Below are 13,861 nucleotides of genomic sequence, written 5' to 3'. Positions count from 1 at the left end.
AATCAAGGGTGTGCAGAGTTTCTAGCGTCTCTGCATGTAGAATATGTTGTTCCTGTAGAGCCTGTTTTTTTCCCCGGGTCCTCAGCTGCCTCCCGCTCAAGCCCCATTTGTCGGTCCTCCACCTCGCACAATTTCCGGTGGATCACCTCAATACCACTTTCATCGCATCCCAGACCACCAACTTGGAGGAGGCAGTATCCCAATTAACCTTCCAGTAATGTGTTGGGGCCTCTGAAAGGGTTGCTTTGAATGGTCCGTCCTCCAAGTGCTGTGGGTTGAGTTGCCATGTAGGTACTGGGGTCGGGACTCTGCCCCAGGAGATGAGTGCATGTTAGAGGCCTATGATCCGAGAAGGTCTTCGCTAAGTATTCTGGGCTCTTATCTGTGAAATCAGCGCATGAGAGCACAGGAATCGGACGATACGTGTGCGTAAGTCGTGTACGGGGGAGTAGAAGGAATATTCTTTGTGTGTGGGGTGTACCTCTCGCCAAGCATCACCCAGTCTCCAGCCCTCCACCCATGCCCTGAAAATGTCAGTAAGCTTAGTAGCGCTGCCGGCCTGTAGGGGTGGGTGTGATCTATCCAGGGTCAGATCCAGTACATCGTTCCAGTCCCCCCCAAGTACCCAGGGAATATCTGCCCACGGGGAGAGTGCCCTCCCGACCCTCTGCAGGAACGATTCCTGGTCGTAGTTTGGGGCGTATATGCAACCCAGGACATGGTCCAGCACACATGTGTTCATTTTGTTACCAGTTCCGGTCTCCACCGGCTCAACAGTGGCCCGGCCGGGCACTTGATGCATAAAAGAAAGGTTCAGTGTGATATACAGACAGTGCTTGTGGGGTTGTCAATAAGCGACCTCAAGCCTTGCCCCGAGGTACCCAGTGCAGTGTAAATTCCAGGGGATGTGATGTACATTGGGGAATGAGTCATTGTCTTCTCATCACGTGCATCACCCGCCTCCCCCATACATAGCTACCCAAACGTAGGCAGGCACCAGGAGCGCCAATTACAGCAGAAAAGGATACAGTGCAATGACATCTGCAGAGGTGTTGGTTCGGGATGTTGCCCGACAGGTCAGCTGTCCATGAGGTCGTCAGCGGCTCTAGGTGTGATTGTAGGAAAAAGCAGCACACTGTTTTCGGAGTCTGAATGCACCGTGTTATCGTCAGAGTCCGTGGCTATTTTTGCTGAGTCCTCCCTGAAGGTGCCGGCGAGCGAGAGAGCTTCTAGTTGGCCTTCCTTCTTATGGTTCCGCGACGGGCCGTGCCCAGCAATCCCCTTTCCTGATCTAGATGAGCGGCGGCTATCTCCCGGACTCCTCTCCGACGTTCTCGCTTCCGCCTCCTGGGACGCCTCCTGACTGCCGTCCAAGCCCATCACCTCTAGCCACACCTCAGCGTCCGTAGGGCTCTCGAAAAAGTGTGATTTCTTCCTGTGGATAACTTTCAAACGGGCGGGGAAGAGTAATGCGTATTTCAGCTTTGCGCTTGTCAGTTTCTTCTTCACCTCCATGTAGGAGGCCCGCTGTTTTTGTACCATGTTCGTATAGTCCGGGTAGAGCGACACCCTCTGATTCTCAAAATGAATGTTGGATTTCTCACGAGCTTTCCTCAGGAGGACATCACTGTCACGGTAATTGAGGATGCGGACAATGAGCGGGCGCGGAGGGCGCCCCGGCCGAGGCTGTCCAGTCGGGATCCTGTGCGCCCTTTCCACACAGAAGTATGGGGAGAGTCCCTCCGTCGCTATGTGTTCTCTGAACCACTGCTCCATGAACTCTTCAGCTCGCGGTTCCTCACATTTTTCTGGCAGGCCGATCACCCTTATATTATTTCTTCGATTACGTCCTTCCACGTCCTCGACTCTTTCCATCAGCGCAGCGACCTGACCCTGTATGTCATGGATAGACTTGCTATGATCCGCCACCGTAGGTGCAAGGTCTGTGAGTGTTAGCCCGTGGTCCTTGACTTTGTCCGCCAGCTTGCGGTGGTCAGCTTTTAGGAGGGATAAGTTAGTGGTGAGGGTCCCCAATTGTTGTTCCAGCGCTTGTCGGGAGTCTCGGATTTCCTGGTGTTTAAGGTCCAGCTTGTCCGGCTGTTGAGTACTTGACATCATTTGGTCAGCCATGCCAGGTCCGCCCCCGCTCGCTCCAGCCTGTCTGCGGGCCGGGTCCTGTCGGCTCCCCCGGGCCCTCCACGTTTCTCTGGCCCTTCCGAACCATGTTGCGCCCGGCCTGTAGTACTTATCCGTCCTGTAGGTGTGCCGGCCTCACGGGCTCCGCAGCCCAGACAGTGTGCCCCCGTCTCTCCGTGTACCAGCTCTGACTATCCCGTGGTGGAAAAAGAGCCGATGAGCAAGAGGATCCGGCGCCAAGCTGGGTCGTCTCTCAGGGACTGGACTCTGTGCACACTATACCTCATTTTGGCATAGTACATACAGAGCCAGCTTCCTACAGTAAGCACCTACAATAGCACCTATGTGGCACTTCTATTAAGAGTGGTTCTGGTGATCGCATTTTCATGCAAGGATGAGATACGTGTGTTATTCCGAACAAGGGGCATCCAGGTCAGGACGTGGCAAGAGTCAAATAAATAACGACCCAACAGCCACTTCGCAATCCGTTGCATTTGAGCAGCCAAATATTGTTCAAACTGTGGGGTTGCTAAGCCTCTATTGTTAGTGGGGACGCAGACCTTTGTTAGGGCGACTCTGCATCTTGACTGTTCCAGATAAAGTCTTGGACCTTTTGTTCCAATTTCAGAAAGAATGCAGCTAGAATATAGAGGGGAAGATTGATGAACAAGAAAAGGAGACTGGGTAAAACTACCATTAAGTAAAGACGCCCTCCCCATGACCGCTAATGGTGGTGTATGCCAAAATGCCATCTGCGCATGTAGTATTGTCACTGCTTTTGTGATGTTACCATCAAATAGATCCGACTTGGTGTGATATACCTGTATGCCCAGGTACTTAAGTATGTTGCTGCTAGTTCAGTCGTGTCTTTTGAATCCTCAAGTCAGGGTTGGCTGATGCCAGAGGAACGGGAACTCTGCAAGACTTGGCCCAATTGACCCGTAGGCCTGATATGTTTGCAAATTATGTGAGTGAAATCAGTTGTGGTGGGAACATAGCATATGTCTCACAGGTACTGCAACATATTGTCTGTGTTTAATGAGATGACATGTAGTCCTTAACCTATTGTAATACCCCAGGTGCTCCCCGATGACATAACTTAAAAAGCAACGGTTTGATAGCTAGTGAGAACAATAACAGCGATAGCGGGCAGCTTTGTTGCATGCCTTTGTGAATAAAGATGTCTGCTGATAAGAAGGGGTCCTGTTTTGACTCTGATTAGTTTCAATCCCACTTATAATATGCACCACATTCGCTGACAGGTAAACTAGTGTGGTGCAACTGTGCACCCCTAATTTTCCTGAGGTTGCATACTGTATAATATTACGAACCGCTTAAAATATACAGGGCGTGCAGTAGAAAGTGAAATAACTGTTAATTTCAAGTTATTATCACAGAGCCTATGCAGTGCTTTTGTTCTTAATGCTTGCAAGTCTGGCACACTGAGGAGTCTAACTCCGGTGAAACTTGCTAGCAGCCTCTGGCATGGCACATGACATTCTAAAACACAAGGAACATTGGAAATAAATGCAGTACTTTGCTGTTTGAACATAACAAAGGAGAACCCTTAGTGACCTACCCTTGGTGACTTCATATACCCCTGTTCATTGCCAAAAGTCATTAACCTCTTGCTCAGGTAGAAGATAAACCAGGAAATGCACAGAATCTTCATTGATAATAGTCACCATTGAATTACCTTGCCCAATGGTGGCATTGCAGAGCACTTTAAACAATAAAAATATACAACGTTCTCTAGAAAAGCCAATTATGTTTTTGAAAAGAAAGCCAATTTGAGAGCTCCTGAAGCAACCTCTGACACTAGACTGGAGTTGTAAGTGACACAGTGCCTGGAAGGAAAGTCACAGATCCCATTCCATCCACTATAGACATTTGTTTCATCACAGACACCATACACAGTGAATCGTGCTTAGTATCTTCTGCTTCCTCTTCAATTTAAGGAAGGTATTCTGTGACTGATTTAACACATTCTAGGTTATCATCTATTAACATCATCACCTTTAATGAAGTATTGATGACCGAATGAACCCGTGGCCACAGTTCAACATCTACTTCTGTGAAATGTTTTAAATCAATGTTTCACAATGATGCCATTGTTTTCTCTTGTGACTGGGATTTTGGGAACCAGTCATCGAACTCTTCTTGAAACTAGGGTTAACCAAAAGAGCTTCAGCAAGACTGCAGAAGAAAAACAAGGCTGTGGATCAGGATCCTCTTCCATTAAGGGCAGATCCACAACCGGATTCCATGATTCTTTTTGTAGAAAGAGAATATAACTCTACTTCTCCAAGATATACAGTTCCTCCTGAAAAACAAAGTAGGCGCCGGGATTCTTTATTAAGTAAGAAGTGTGGCACATCTGTTACCGACATGAATGTAGCCAGAGCACCAGCTTTAATTGACACGTATAGATCCCGGTCTGATTCATTGCAATGTTTTTTCTGACAAACATCAACAAGACAGAAGATTTTTGTAAGGTGTTGATTGATGGAACGTGTGTTTTAAACAGATCGTAAGTGTACCTGCAGACTCCTCTGTCCTTGGGTGACTTTCATCCTCACTAAGTTTCACTGGACTAAAACTTTAATTACACCAACATATTATATAGATGTTTCCTGACATTACACTTTTTTGGCTTCCATGCTGATGGGGAAGTGTGGTGGATAAAGACCAAGATAATTGGAAGCCATAGGCAACACTTTTTTTAAAGGCCAGGAAAGACTTCAGGACTTGACACCTTAAAACTCTGGTAGTTTTCTAGGAGGGTTCAAACCCCCTCTGTGGCCTCTGCATCACCTGTTGCAAAAACTGAAGTTGTATCAACATAAAAAAGATGAATTGATAGAGGTGGACATCAATCACCAGTGTCTACTCTGGGGTAATGCTTACCAAGATAGAATTCTTAAAGGCCCTAGTAATGATATGCATAGATAACTGCAGTATAGTCCAAATCTATGTCTCGCTTTTAATGATGATAAAATTGGAAGTATACAGTTGTGATGAAAATATACCATGGTGAGAAAACGTTCATGAAGGTAAACGTTGTCACAAATAATTTTTCTAATTTTCTTTTAGACTCTTAGCGTGCAGTCTTCTGCTAATGGCCAGTTTCTGCCCCCGAGTGATATTCAACTCAAATGCAATTATTGCAAGAGCACTTTTTCTTCAAAACCAGAAGTATTGGAATGGGAGGTAAGGTTTAGAACTTTAATATGTTTAAACCCTTTGCCATAACTTTGATGCTGTCACTCCTTTACTGCTTTAAATAGTTTGTATCTATACCTAAAACCTCATAACCAATATGGATTTGTATGTAATTTTTTTATATTCTGTGTATTTTGAGACTTCAAGAGGTCTTCTGAAACAAGCCACATGAGCAGTAGGCCTAAACCCATTTCTACCACCATCAAACCAGTGGGTATTACAGCTTTCTTGCATGATCAAAGATATACACTGCGAAGTATGGTACGTTTAGAAATGCACTTGCCCCAGTATTGGAACTTTGATAGATTCCCATGTTTTTGTATCATTCCCCGCCGTCGGAATGGAGTCTCTGTAACAAAAATACCATAGCAGTAGGTACAAAAGAAAAAGAAAAAGCCCTAGGCCTCATTCCCGTTTGTAGCATATCACCCTCTTTTTGTAAAAGAGACCGAACTTAGGCATCAGCCAATCAGAAGTGCCTCACCCCTTAGAACCCCCCTGAAGGAACCTCAGAGCCTCAGATTTTCTACTGCAGGTTGTGCTTAGGGAGTCTCCTTTGAGCTCTGCTCAACTTCTACTCTTGTAAGAGTTTCTTCAAGGTTTTTTCTTCAGATTCTTTACAGATTCACTTCAGAATTGTAAGCTGTCTTCCAGGATGTCTGACAAGGAGAAGAAGGCCCTTTTCAAGCCATGTTTCACCTGTGGCAAGAAAAAGCTTTTTGTGGAGGATAAGCAGAAGGATTGCATCAATTGCCTCTATTCTGACCACAAGGCTGCAGACTGAAAAATCTGTCGCGTCTTTTCAACCAAGACCCTCCGGGACCGTGAGGGTAGGCTTCTGACATGGCTCCAGAACTTGAAATCCAGGAAGGATTCTCTAGTGACCGTGAGGATACGGCATTGGCATCTTCCTCAAGAAGGTCCGTGAAGAGGGGTAGGGGTTCCCCTTCTCCTTCTGTGGAGCGTCCTTCTATGGTCTCAAAAAAGACCCCCAGTGAGTCTGAGAGCCGGGGTCCCAGCAAATCTCCTCACCGAGGTGAAAAGGTGAGGGTAGGACCAGCTACGCCTTCCAAGGGTGAGAAGACTGACTCAGCCTTCAAGAAACCCTATTCCCAGTTTTCTGAGAGGAGTTCTAAGTCCTCGACGACAAAGGCATCGATGGCGGAGTTTCCGTCGACGATGGAAATTGAAGCCAAAATTGGTTTCGTCGACGAGCTCGTCGACGGGGGGATTCGTCGACGAAGGGATCGTCGTCTAAGAAGGAAGCATCGACGGCAGGTTCATCAGCGCCGACGGGAGGTTTGCGGCCGCCTCGTCGTTGACTAGTACCACAGCATCGACGACGAGAGTTAGTGTCGCCGACGATAATGACTACGTCTTCGACAACGACATTGGTGTCGTCGACGAGAACATTGACGACGCCGACTTTACAGCAACGACAGTTTCATCGTCGACGACATCGACGACACCAATCTCGTCGACGTGTGTGCAACCGTCGTCGACGGAACAGTCAACGGTATTGTCCTCTGAAAAAAGAATTACAATTTCAGTGACAAGAATTACGCCGGAGATGACATCTCCTAGGAGAGTGGCCCCCTTGCCACCAGCTTTGCTCTTTGAGGAAGGGGAGTCGGATGAGGATGACCAGGACTCGTATAGCTATGGTCTCTCTCAACTTCTGGTCAAATGTCAGGAGACGGACTCTGTAGGGGGATATGACCAGGAGGATGGTGGACATCATCAGGCGGCCCAGTCACAACATTATTCTGGGCAGGATATGGTTACAGTACCATCTTCTTTCCTTCAGGACCTGCATAAGATGCTGCAGGACTACAAATCTAAGGCTATTAGGCCAATTCTGGTTCCGGAGGCGCCTGCTACGCCTGCCTTGGTTTATGCCTCAACGGCTATTCCTGGATTAGCTGCTCAGGTATCCCCTCAGCCTCAGACATCTTTTCCACAGGATCCTTCCGGGCCGGCAGATGCCCATGATGATTCCTCGGATGAGGATCAAAATTCGGATCATGACTCTGTACATACAACTCAATGGGATGAATACATCATTCCGGATCCTTCATCTCCAGTTCCGATTCCAGTAGATTCCCCGCCAGTGGACATAGGAGGTTTCCATCAGCTGATGGAAAGAGCAGCTGGCAGGTTCAAATTGGCCATGCCTGCGGTGTCTACGGATTGTTTCTTGTACGACTTCAAGGAACCCTTCAGGAAGACAACAAGGTCCATTCCTATTGTAGATAATCTGTGGAAGGAAGGCCTGAAGGCTATGAAGAACTCAGCGACGGTGGTCCCTGTGCTACCGCGTCTGGATAAGAAATACAGAGCACCTGACGATGGACCGGCGGCCTTAACGGGCCATCCCAAACCAGACTCCGTTATTTCACAAGCAGCGCAGAGGAAATCCCGTAACCCCTCTGCTCCCTTAACTCCTCCGGACAAGGAAGGGCGGGATTGGATAATGCTGGGAAAAGATTCTCATCGATGGCGAGTCTTCTGGTGCGAGCTGACAATGCCCTGGCGATCTTGGGTAGATACGACCGCCAACTTTGGTGTGATGTTGCTCCGTTCCTAGACCAGCTACCTCCAGAGTCAACATCAGAGGCAAAAAAGATCTTGCAGGAGGGAGAAGCGACGTCAATGGAGATCATTGACTGTGCCATGGACATTGCAACGACAGCGTTTCGTTCCTTGGCTGGGGCAGCAGTCCTTCGTCGCCAGGGGTGGCTGAAGGCTACTTGGTTTCGACCGGAGATTCAAAACAAAGTCCTGGATCTTCCCTTTGATGGGGAGGCATTATTTGGAAAACTGATCGATGACACTCTTCAGGAAATCAAAAAGGATATGGAAACTGCCAGATCCTTGGGTACCCTTCAATACCGCAAGTCTCCTTTTAAGGGTTCCAGAGGCAGAGGTAATAACTACAGGGGATCCTATATACAGCAGTGCTATTCATCCACGGGCTCACGTTCTCAGCAATACCGTCAGCCTTATCAACAGAGACCAGGCCAATCTTCTAACTACTCCAGGCCTTACAATAAGGGGAAACAGGCTGGACGAGGACGGGATTCGTCCAAGCGCCAATAGCGGCCTCCTGGCTCTTCCTACTGGACCCTCCTCCAAGAAATAATCAGTTGGAGGCAGGATAACCAAATACCTTCAGAACTGGTCCAGGATAACATCGGACCGTTGGGTTGTCAACATCATTTGGAAAGGACATACCTTGGAATTTACGCAAGTCCCACCACCCAAGCCCCCGGCAGCCATTCCATCGAAACACCTGCGGCTCGAAGTCCAACAGATGCTCCGGAAGGGAGCGATAGAGCCGGTCCCCTCAAATCAAAAGGGACAAGGATTCTATTCCAGGTTCTTCCTGGTAAGGAAGACGCTGGAGAAATGGCGCCCCATTTTAGATCTCAGGGAGCTCAACACCGATCTCATCTCCCTGTCCTTCCGGAAGGTCTCTCTCCAAGACATCTTGAGGTTCATCATCCCTGGGGATTTCATGGCCATGCTCTATCTCGAGGACACGTACTTCCATGTCCCGATTTACCCAGCACACAGAATGTTTCTACGATTCCCAGTAGCCAAGAGCCACTTTCAATTCAGGGTTTTACCCTTTGGACTCCGCTCAGCCCCGAGGATTTTTACAAAGGTGCTGGCGCCAGTAGGAGCATTTCTGCGAAGAAACCATTTTCAGGTCTTCCCCTACTTGGACGACTGGTTGCTGAAGGCCTCGTCCAGGGACGCAGCGCTGGACGCTGTTCAGGCTTGTACAAATTTGTTTCAGAATCTGGGACTCACTCTAAACAAAGAAAAGTCATCCCTGGTCCCGTCCAGAAAGGCTAGTTTCCTGGGAGACATCCTGGATTCAAAGCTCTCGAAAGCCTTCCCTACTCTGGAAAGGAAGGAGAAACTATAGACCTTGGCTCGGGACTTACAAGAAAGAAGGTGTCTTTCAGTACGCCGCTACAAATCTCCGCTGGGGGTAATTTCATCATGTATTCCCCTGATTCCTCACTGCAGACTGAGAATGCGTCCTCTACAGGAGCAACTAGACAACCAATGGAAGCATATTCACGGATCATTCGAGGACAAGGTGACCGTCACTCCAATGATGAAGGAAGCGGCCCTATGGTGGGCAGATCAAGACAACTTGTCCTAAGGTCTATCCTTCGTAAACGACCCGTCTCCTCAAGTAGTAACAACGGATGCGTCAGTGGAGGGTTGGGGAGCAGTGATGCAAGACCTACATGTCAGCGGTCATTGGTCTCCTCAGGAACAACGACTCCACATCAACCTTTTGGAACGAAGGACAATAAGACTGGCTCTGCAAGCCTTTCTTCCCCGCTTGGGAGGTTCGCAAGTGCTTATCGGGACGGACAACACCACGGCCATGCACTACGTGAACAAGGAAGGAGGAACCAGATCTCGTCCATTGTCACAAGAAGCTCAACAGATCTGGGGATGGGCGATCCTTCAGGGAATATCGCTAAAGGCGGAACACTTGCCATGAGTTCTAAACGAGGACGCCGACAGACTGAGCAGGTCATCCTCAGTCAGCCACGAGTGGGGATTGAACCAGCGAGTTCTGGAAGAGGTCTTCAGTCAGTGGGGCAGACCGGAGGCGGATCTCTTTGCCACACCGACCAACAAGAAAGGCCGGTCTTACGCAAGTAGATTTCACCATCGAGGGTCACTGGGGAATGCGCTTTCGATAGCCTGGTCAAGGACATTTGTCTACGCCTTCCCCCCCATTCCTCTGATCCCGCGGCTCATCAGGAAGATCAAGGTGGAGCCGTGCAAGATGATCTTGATAGCCCCTGCTTGGCAGAGAAAGTTCTGGTACACGGAACTCCATCTGTTGCTGCTCCTCCTCCTCCTCTTCCATTGAGGGTTATATACCAGATCTCCTCACAATGTCCGAAGGACAAGTTTTGCACCCAGATCCACAGTCATTACACCTGACAGCATGGCTCCTGAGCAGCGAGAGTTTATAAATCTCCCCATCACAAGCGAAATTAAGGAGGTCCTCTTCCAGGCAAGGGCTCCTTCAACGAACAGGACTTACTGTCTTAAATGGAAAAGATTTTGTTTCTGGTGTAGGAGAGAAAAGATTGACCCGTTTGCTTCCAAGCCTCATCAGCTCCTACCTTATCTGCTGTCCCTGGCTAAGTCAGGACTAGCCCATTCATCAATTAAGGTTCATTTGGCGGCCATTTCGAGATACAGAAGGTCAGGGTCTGGGCCTTCCTTGTGGTCTTCCAGGATTGCCAAACAGTTTCTTAAGGGCTTGTTCAGAGTCTATCCGCCAGTGAGGCCTCCGCCACCTACTTGGCATCTAAATCTAGTCCTTTCTCAGCTTATGAAAGGCCCATTCGAACCAATTCATCGTTCTGACATGAAGTTCCTTTTGTGGAGGAGTGTGGCTCACTGATTAGAGCGGCAGACCCTGATGCAGAGGTCTGGCCCGGGACCAGGGTTCAATTCCCGACGCGGCAGAGTCATGAGCCCAAAAATGTCCACGGACTCGATAATTCTCGCCTCGGTGCCTACTCTAATCATGGGGTCCCACGCTGCAACTCTGGGCAATAGCTTGCTTAATCTCCACTACGGTGGCCCACCCGCTGCGGGATGCCTGGCTTTCACCTTGGGGATGCCCAGTAGGGGTTATCTCACAGGGAAAAGCCAGGACGGGTTCCCAAGGCAAGCGCCTTGATGCCTTCGGGTGATACATGCGCTATATAAGTCGCAATACATTTACATACATACATGGAAATTGGCTCTCCTCCTCGCTCTCACATCGGCTAGACGTGTTGGAGAGTTGCAGGCTTTTACTATCCAGGAGCCTTTCCTACACTTTAAAAGGAACACTTTAATCTTGAGAACTAACCCTAGGTTCATGCCCAAGGAACCCTCGGACTTCCGCTTAAACGAGCCAGTTATTCAGAAGGCGTTCTTTCCTCAACCGGCTACACCAGCGGAAAAGACACTGCATTCTTTGGATGTACAACGATTCTTGAAATTCTACTTGGAACGTACTAAGGGATTTCGGAAATCCTCTCAATTGTTTGTTGCCTTTGGGGGTCCAAGCAAAGGCCTCCCGCTATCCAAACAGGGGATTTCAAGATGAATCACAAGTGCAATTCTGCATTGCCACACTGCGGCAGGAAAACCTCTGACTGGCAGGATTCGGGCACATTCCACAAGATCTGGCGCATCTTCAACGGCCCTCTTTGCGGGGGTACAGATTAAAGACCTTTGCAGAGCTGCTACCTGGAGCAGCGTTCACACCTTTACTAAGCATTACTGCTTGGAGTCCTTACAACAAGATGATGCGGCAGTGGGACAGGCTGTCCTGAGGAATCTCTTCCAATAATTGGTGAGCGTTCCTTTCTATCCCACCTTCCGTTGTTACACATTTTGTATCTTTGTCATGTTGGCTATTGCAATAGTTTTATGTCACAAAGTGTGTTTTTTTTATTGCTAACTGCTTGCTACTCTGATACAAAAGCATGGGAATCTATGAAAGTTCCAATACTGGGGCAAGAAAATAAGTTACTCACCTGTAACTTTGGTTCCCCAGTATTGGTAACTTTCATAGATTCCCATGCGCCCACCCACCTCCCAGAGGAAAGCTCAGCCTACAACTGATATGGTGACTGGTACACAACGGCTACGAACATCTGAGGCTCTGAGGTTCCTTCAGGAGGGTTCTAAGGGGTGAGGCATTTCTGATTGGCTGATGCCTAAGTTTGGTCTCTTTTACAAAAAGAGGGTGATATGCTACAAAAGGGATTGAGGCCTAGGCCTTTTTCTTTCTATTTTGTACCTACTGCTATGGTATTTTTTAGGTCTCGCCTGTCGATGCGCATGCGCATCGAGCAAGCGAGACTATGGTGGCTTATCCACTCTTTAACCAACTTGCAAGGAATCGTGGCGATTCCTTGCAGTGCACGAGAAATTTAAGCTCAATGCGCATGCGCATTGAGCTTAAAAGCGCGTGCACATGCCCCCAGCCGCCTGCCTTGCCTACTCTCCCAGCTGGTGCCGCTCCACCCCCTGCGGCATCAAAGGCTTTCACGGCCGGCCGGCCATGCTTTCAGTTTCACGACCGGCCGGCCGTGTGAAGTACATTTCTAAGCCCGCTCTCCCTGCTCCGCCCCCTGCTCCGGCCGAGACGCATTTCTCCTCCCTCCTCCCCCCTCCTGGGTCAGGTTACCCTGCTTTCTCTCTCGCTTATTTTTTTTCTCCCCAAGTACATTTCTAAGCCCGCTCTCCCTGCTCCGCCCCCTGCTCCGGCCGAGACGCATTTCTCCTCCCTCCTCCCTCCTCCCCCCTCCTGGGTCAGGTTACCCTGCTTTCTCTCTCGCTTATTTTTTTTCTCCCCAAGTACATTTCTAAGCCCGCTCTCCCTGCTCCGCCCCCTGCTCCGGCCGAGACGCATTTCTCCTCCCTCCTCCCTCCTCTCCCTTCCCTCACCTCCTCAAGCCGTTACTCGTTGTGTGTACAGGGCTGTGTGTATTAGCGCTTGTGCCTGTCCTGGTTTGTTTGCAGGTGCACACATTACACAAGGCTCTGCTCACTGACCCTAGAGGTAGGCCTCTGACCCGGCACACTCGAGTGAAAGATTCCTCACATAACCCACCGCTCCAGCTGTCTCTTCCTTCAGGCTGCCAGCCTTGAGCTTGGGGGGAGGAGGGGCTGCATACACTTCTGTCCCCGCCGACACGTCAGGGCATGCTGGAATTCAGAGGCCGTCCTCCACTCTGCCTTTCAGTGTACCGTCTGTCATGGCCACAAGCCAGCACCCCCACTTTCGCTGCAGACGAGCTAGGGCTTGTCTTTCTCCAGAGGCAAACAGGGCAGCCTGACTTACGAGAGCCCCCGCAGGCTCACCAACCCAAGGAAAAGCTGCATCTCCCCGGGTACGAGACAGACGTGTGCCACTCACCTCACCTCTTCCTGGAAGCCGGACTGTGGATAAATGCAGCCGTGGGAAGGCCCCATCCTACCTCAGGTTTAACATTTAATTCTACACCTCTTGAGGGTTCCTGTGATTAACCAACCAAAACCTTGCTGCTGATCTCATAAACAGGCTGCAACTGAAACGGAGGCGGGCAAATTGCCGTGTGAATTCTCTCCAGCGCCTGCAAGTCAGCTTAACACCTCTTACAAAACAAAACATCACAACTCATCAGTGGCTTGACCTTTGAATATCTGCGGTGTAAAGGTTTATTAATTCATTTATTCAAAAGCGGCCCTTCTATAATTAGCTGTTTCTTGCCCACTATTCATGCCCAGCCCACAAAGCCGGGGAACTAGCTGTAGAAACCTGATGAGAGCTGTTAGAACTCCTGGTAGCTGCCCTGAGACCCGAGCCATGCATGGGTGCAAGGATCGGGAACAGAGAATGCAAGGCTCTCGTTTAAGCTTATGACGCACTTGTCTTCACAAGAAAGTCAGATACTTCACAACAACCAGGCCTCAT

General features: G+C 49.2%; 1 protein-coding gene across 1 annotated transcript in view; it reads left to right on the top strand.

Annotated features, from left to right (window-relative positions):
* The window catches only part of LOC147663691 (zinc finger MYM-type protein 2-like), a 578,556-nt gene that overhangs the window by 315,214 nt on the left and 249,481 nt on the right, over nucleotides 1–13,861 (top strand). Inside the window, exon 8 of the mRNA XM_086950262.1 lies at nucleotides 5,230–5,346. Coding sequence (XP_086806388.1) covers nucleotides 5,230–5,346 — 117 coding nt within the window. The remainder of the gene's footprint in view (nucleotides 1–5,229; nucleotides 5,347–13,861) is intronic.

This window comes from Lissotriton vulgaris, unplaced genomic scaffold (assembly GCF_964263255.1).
Source record: "Lissotriton vulgaris unplaced genomic scaffold, aLisVul1.2 SCAFFOLD_1159, whole genome shotgun sequence".
Classification (NCBI taxonomy): Eukaryota; Metazoa; Chordata; class Amphibia; order Caudata; family Salamandridae; genus Lissotriton; species Lissotriton vulgaris.
This window is presented reverse-complemented; position numbering and strand designations above follow the sequence as displayed.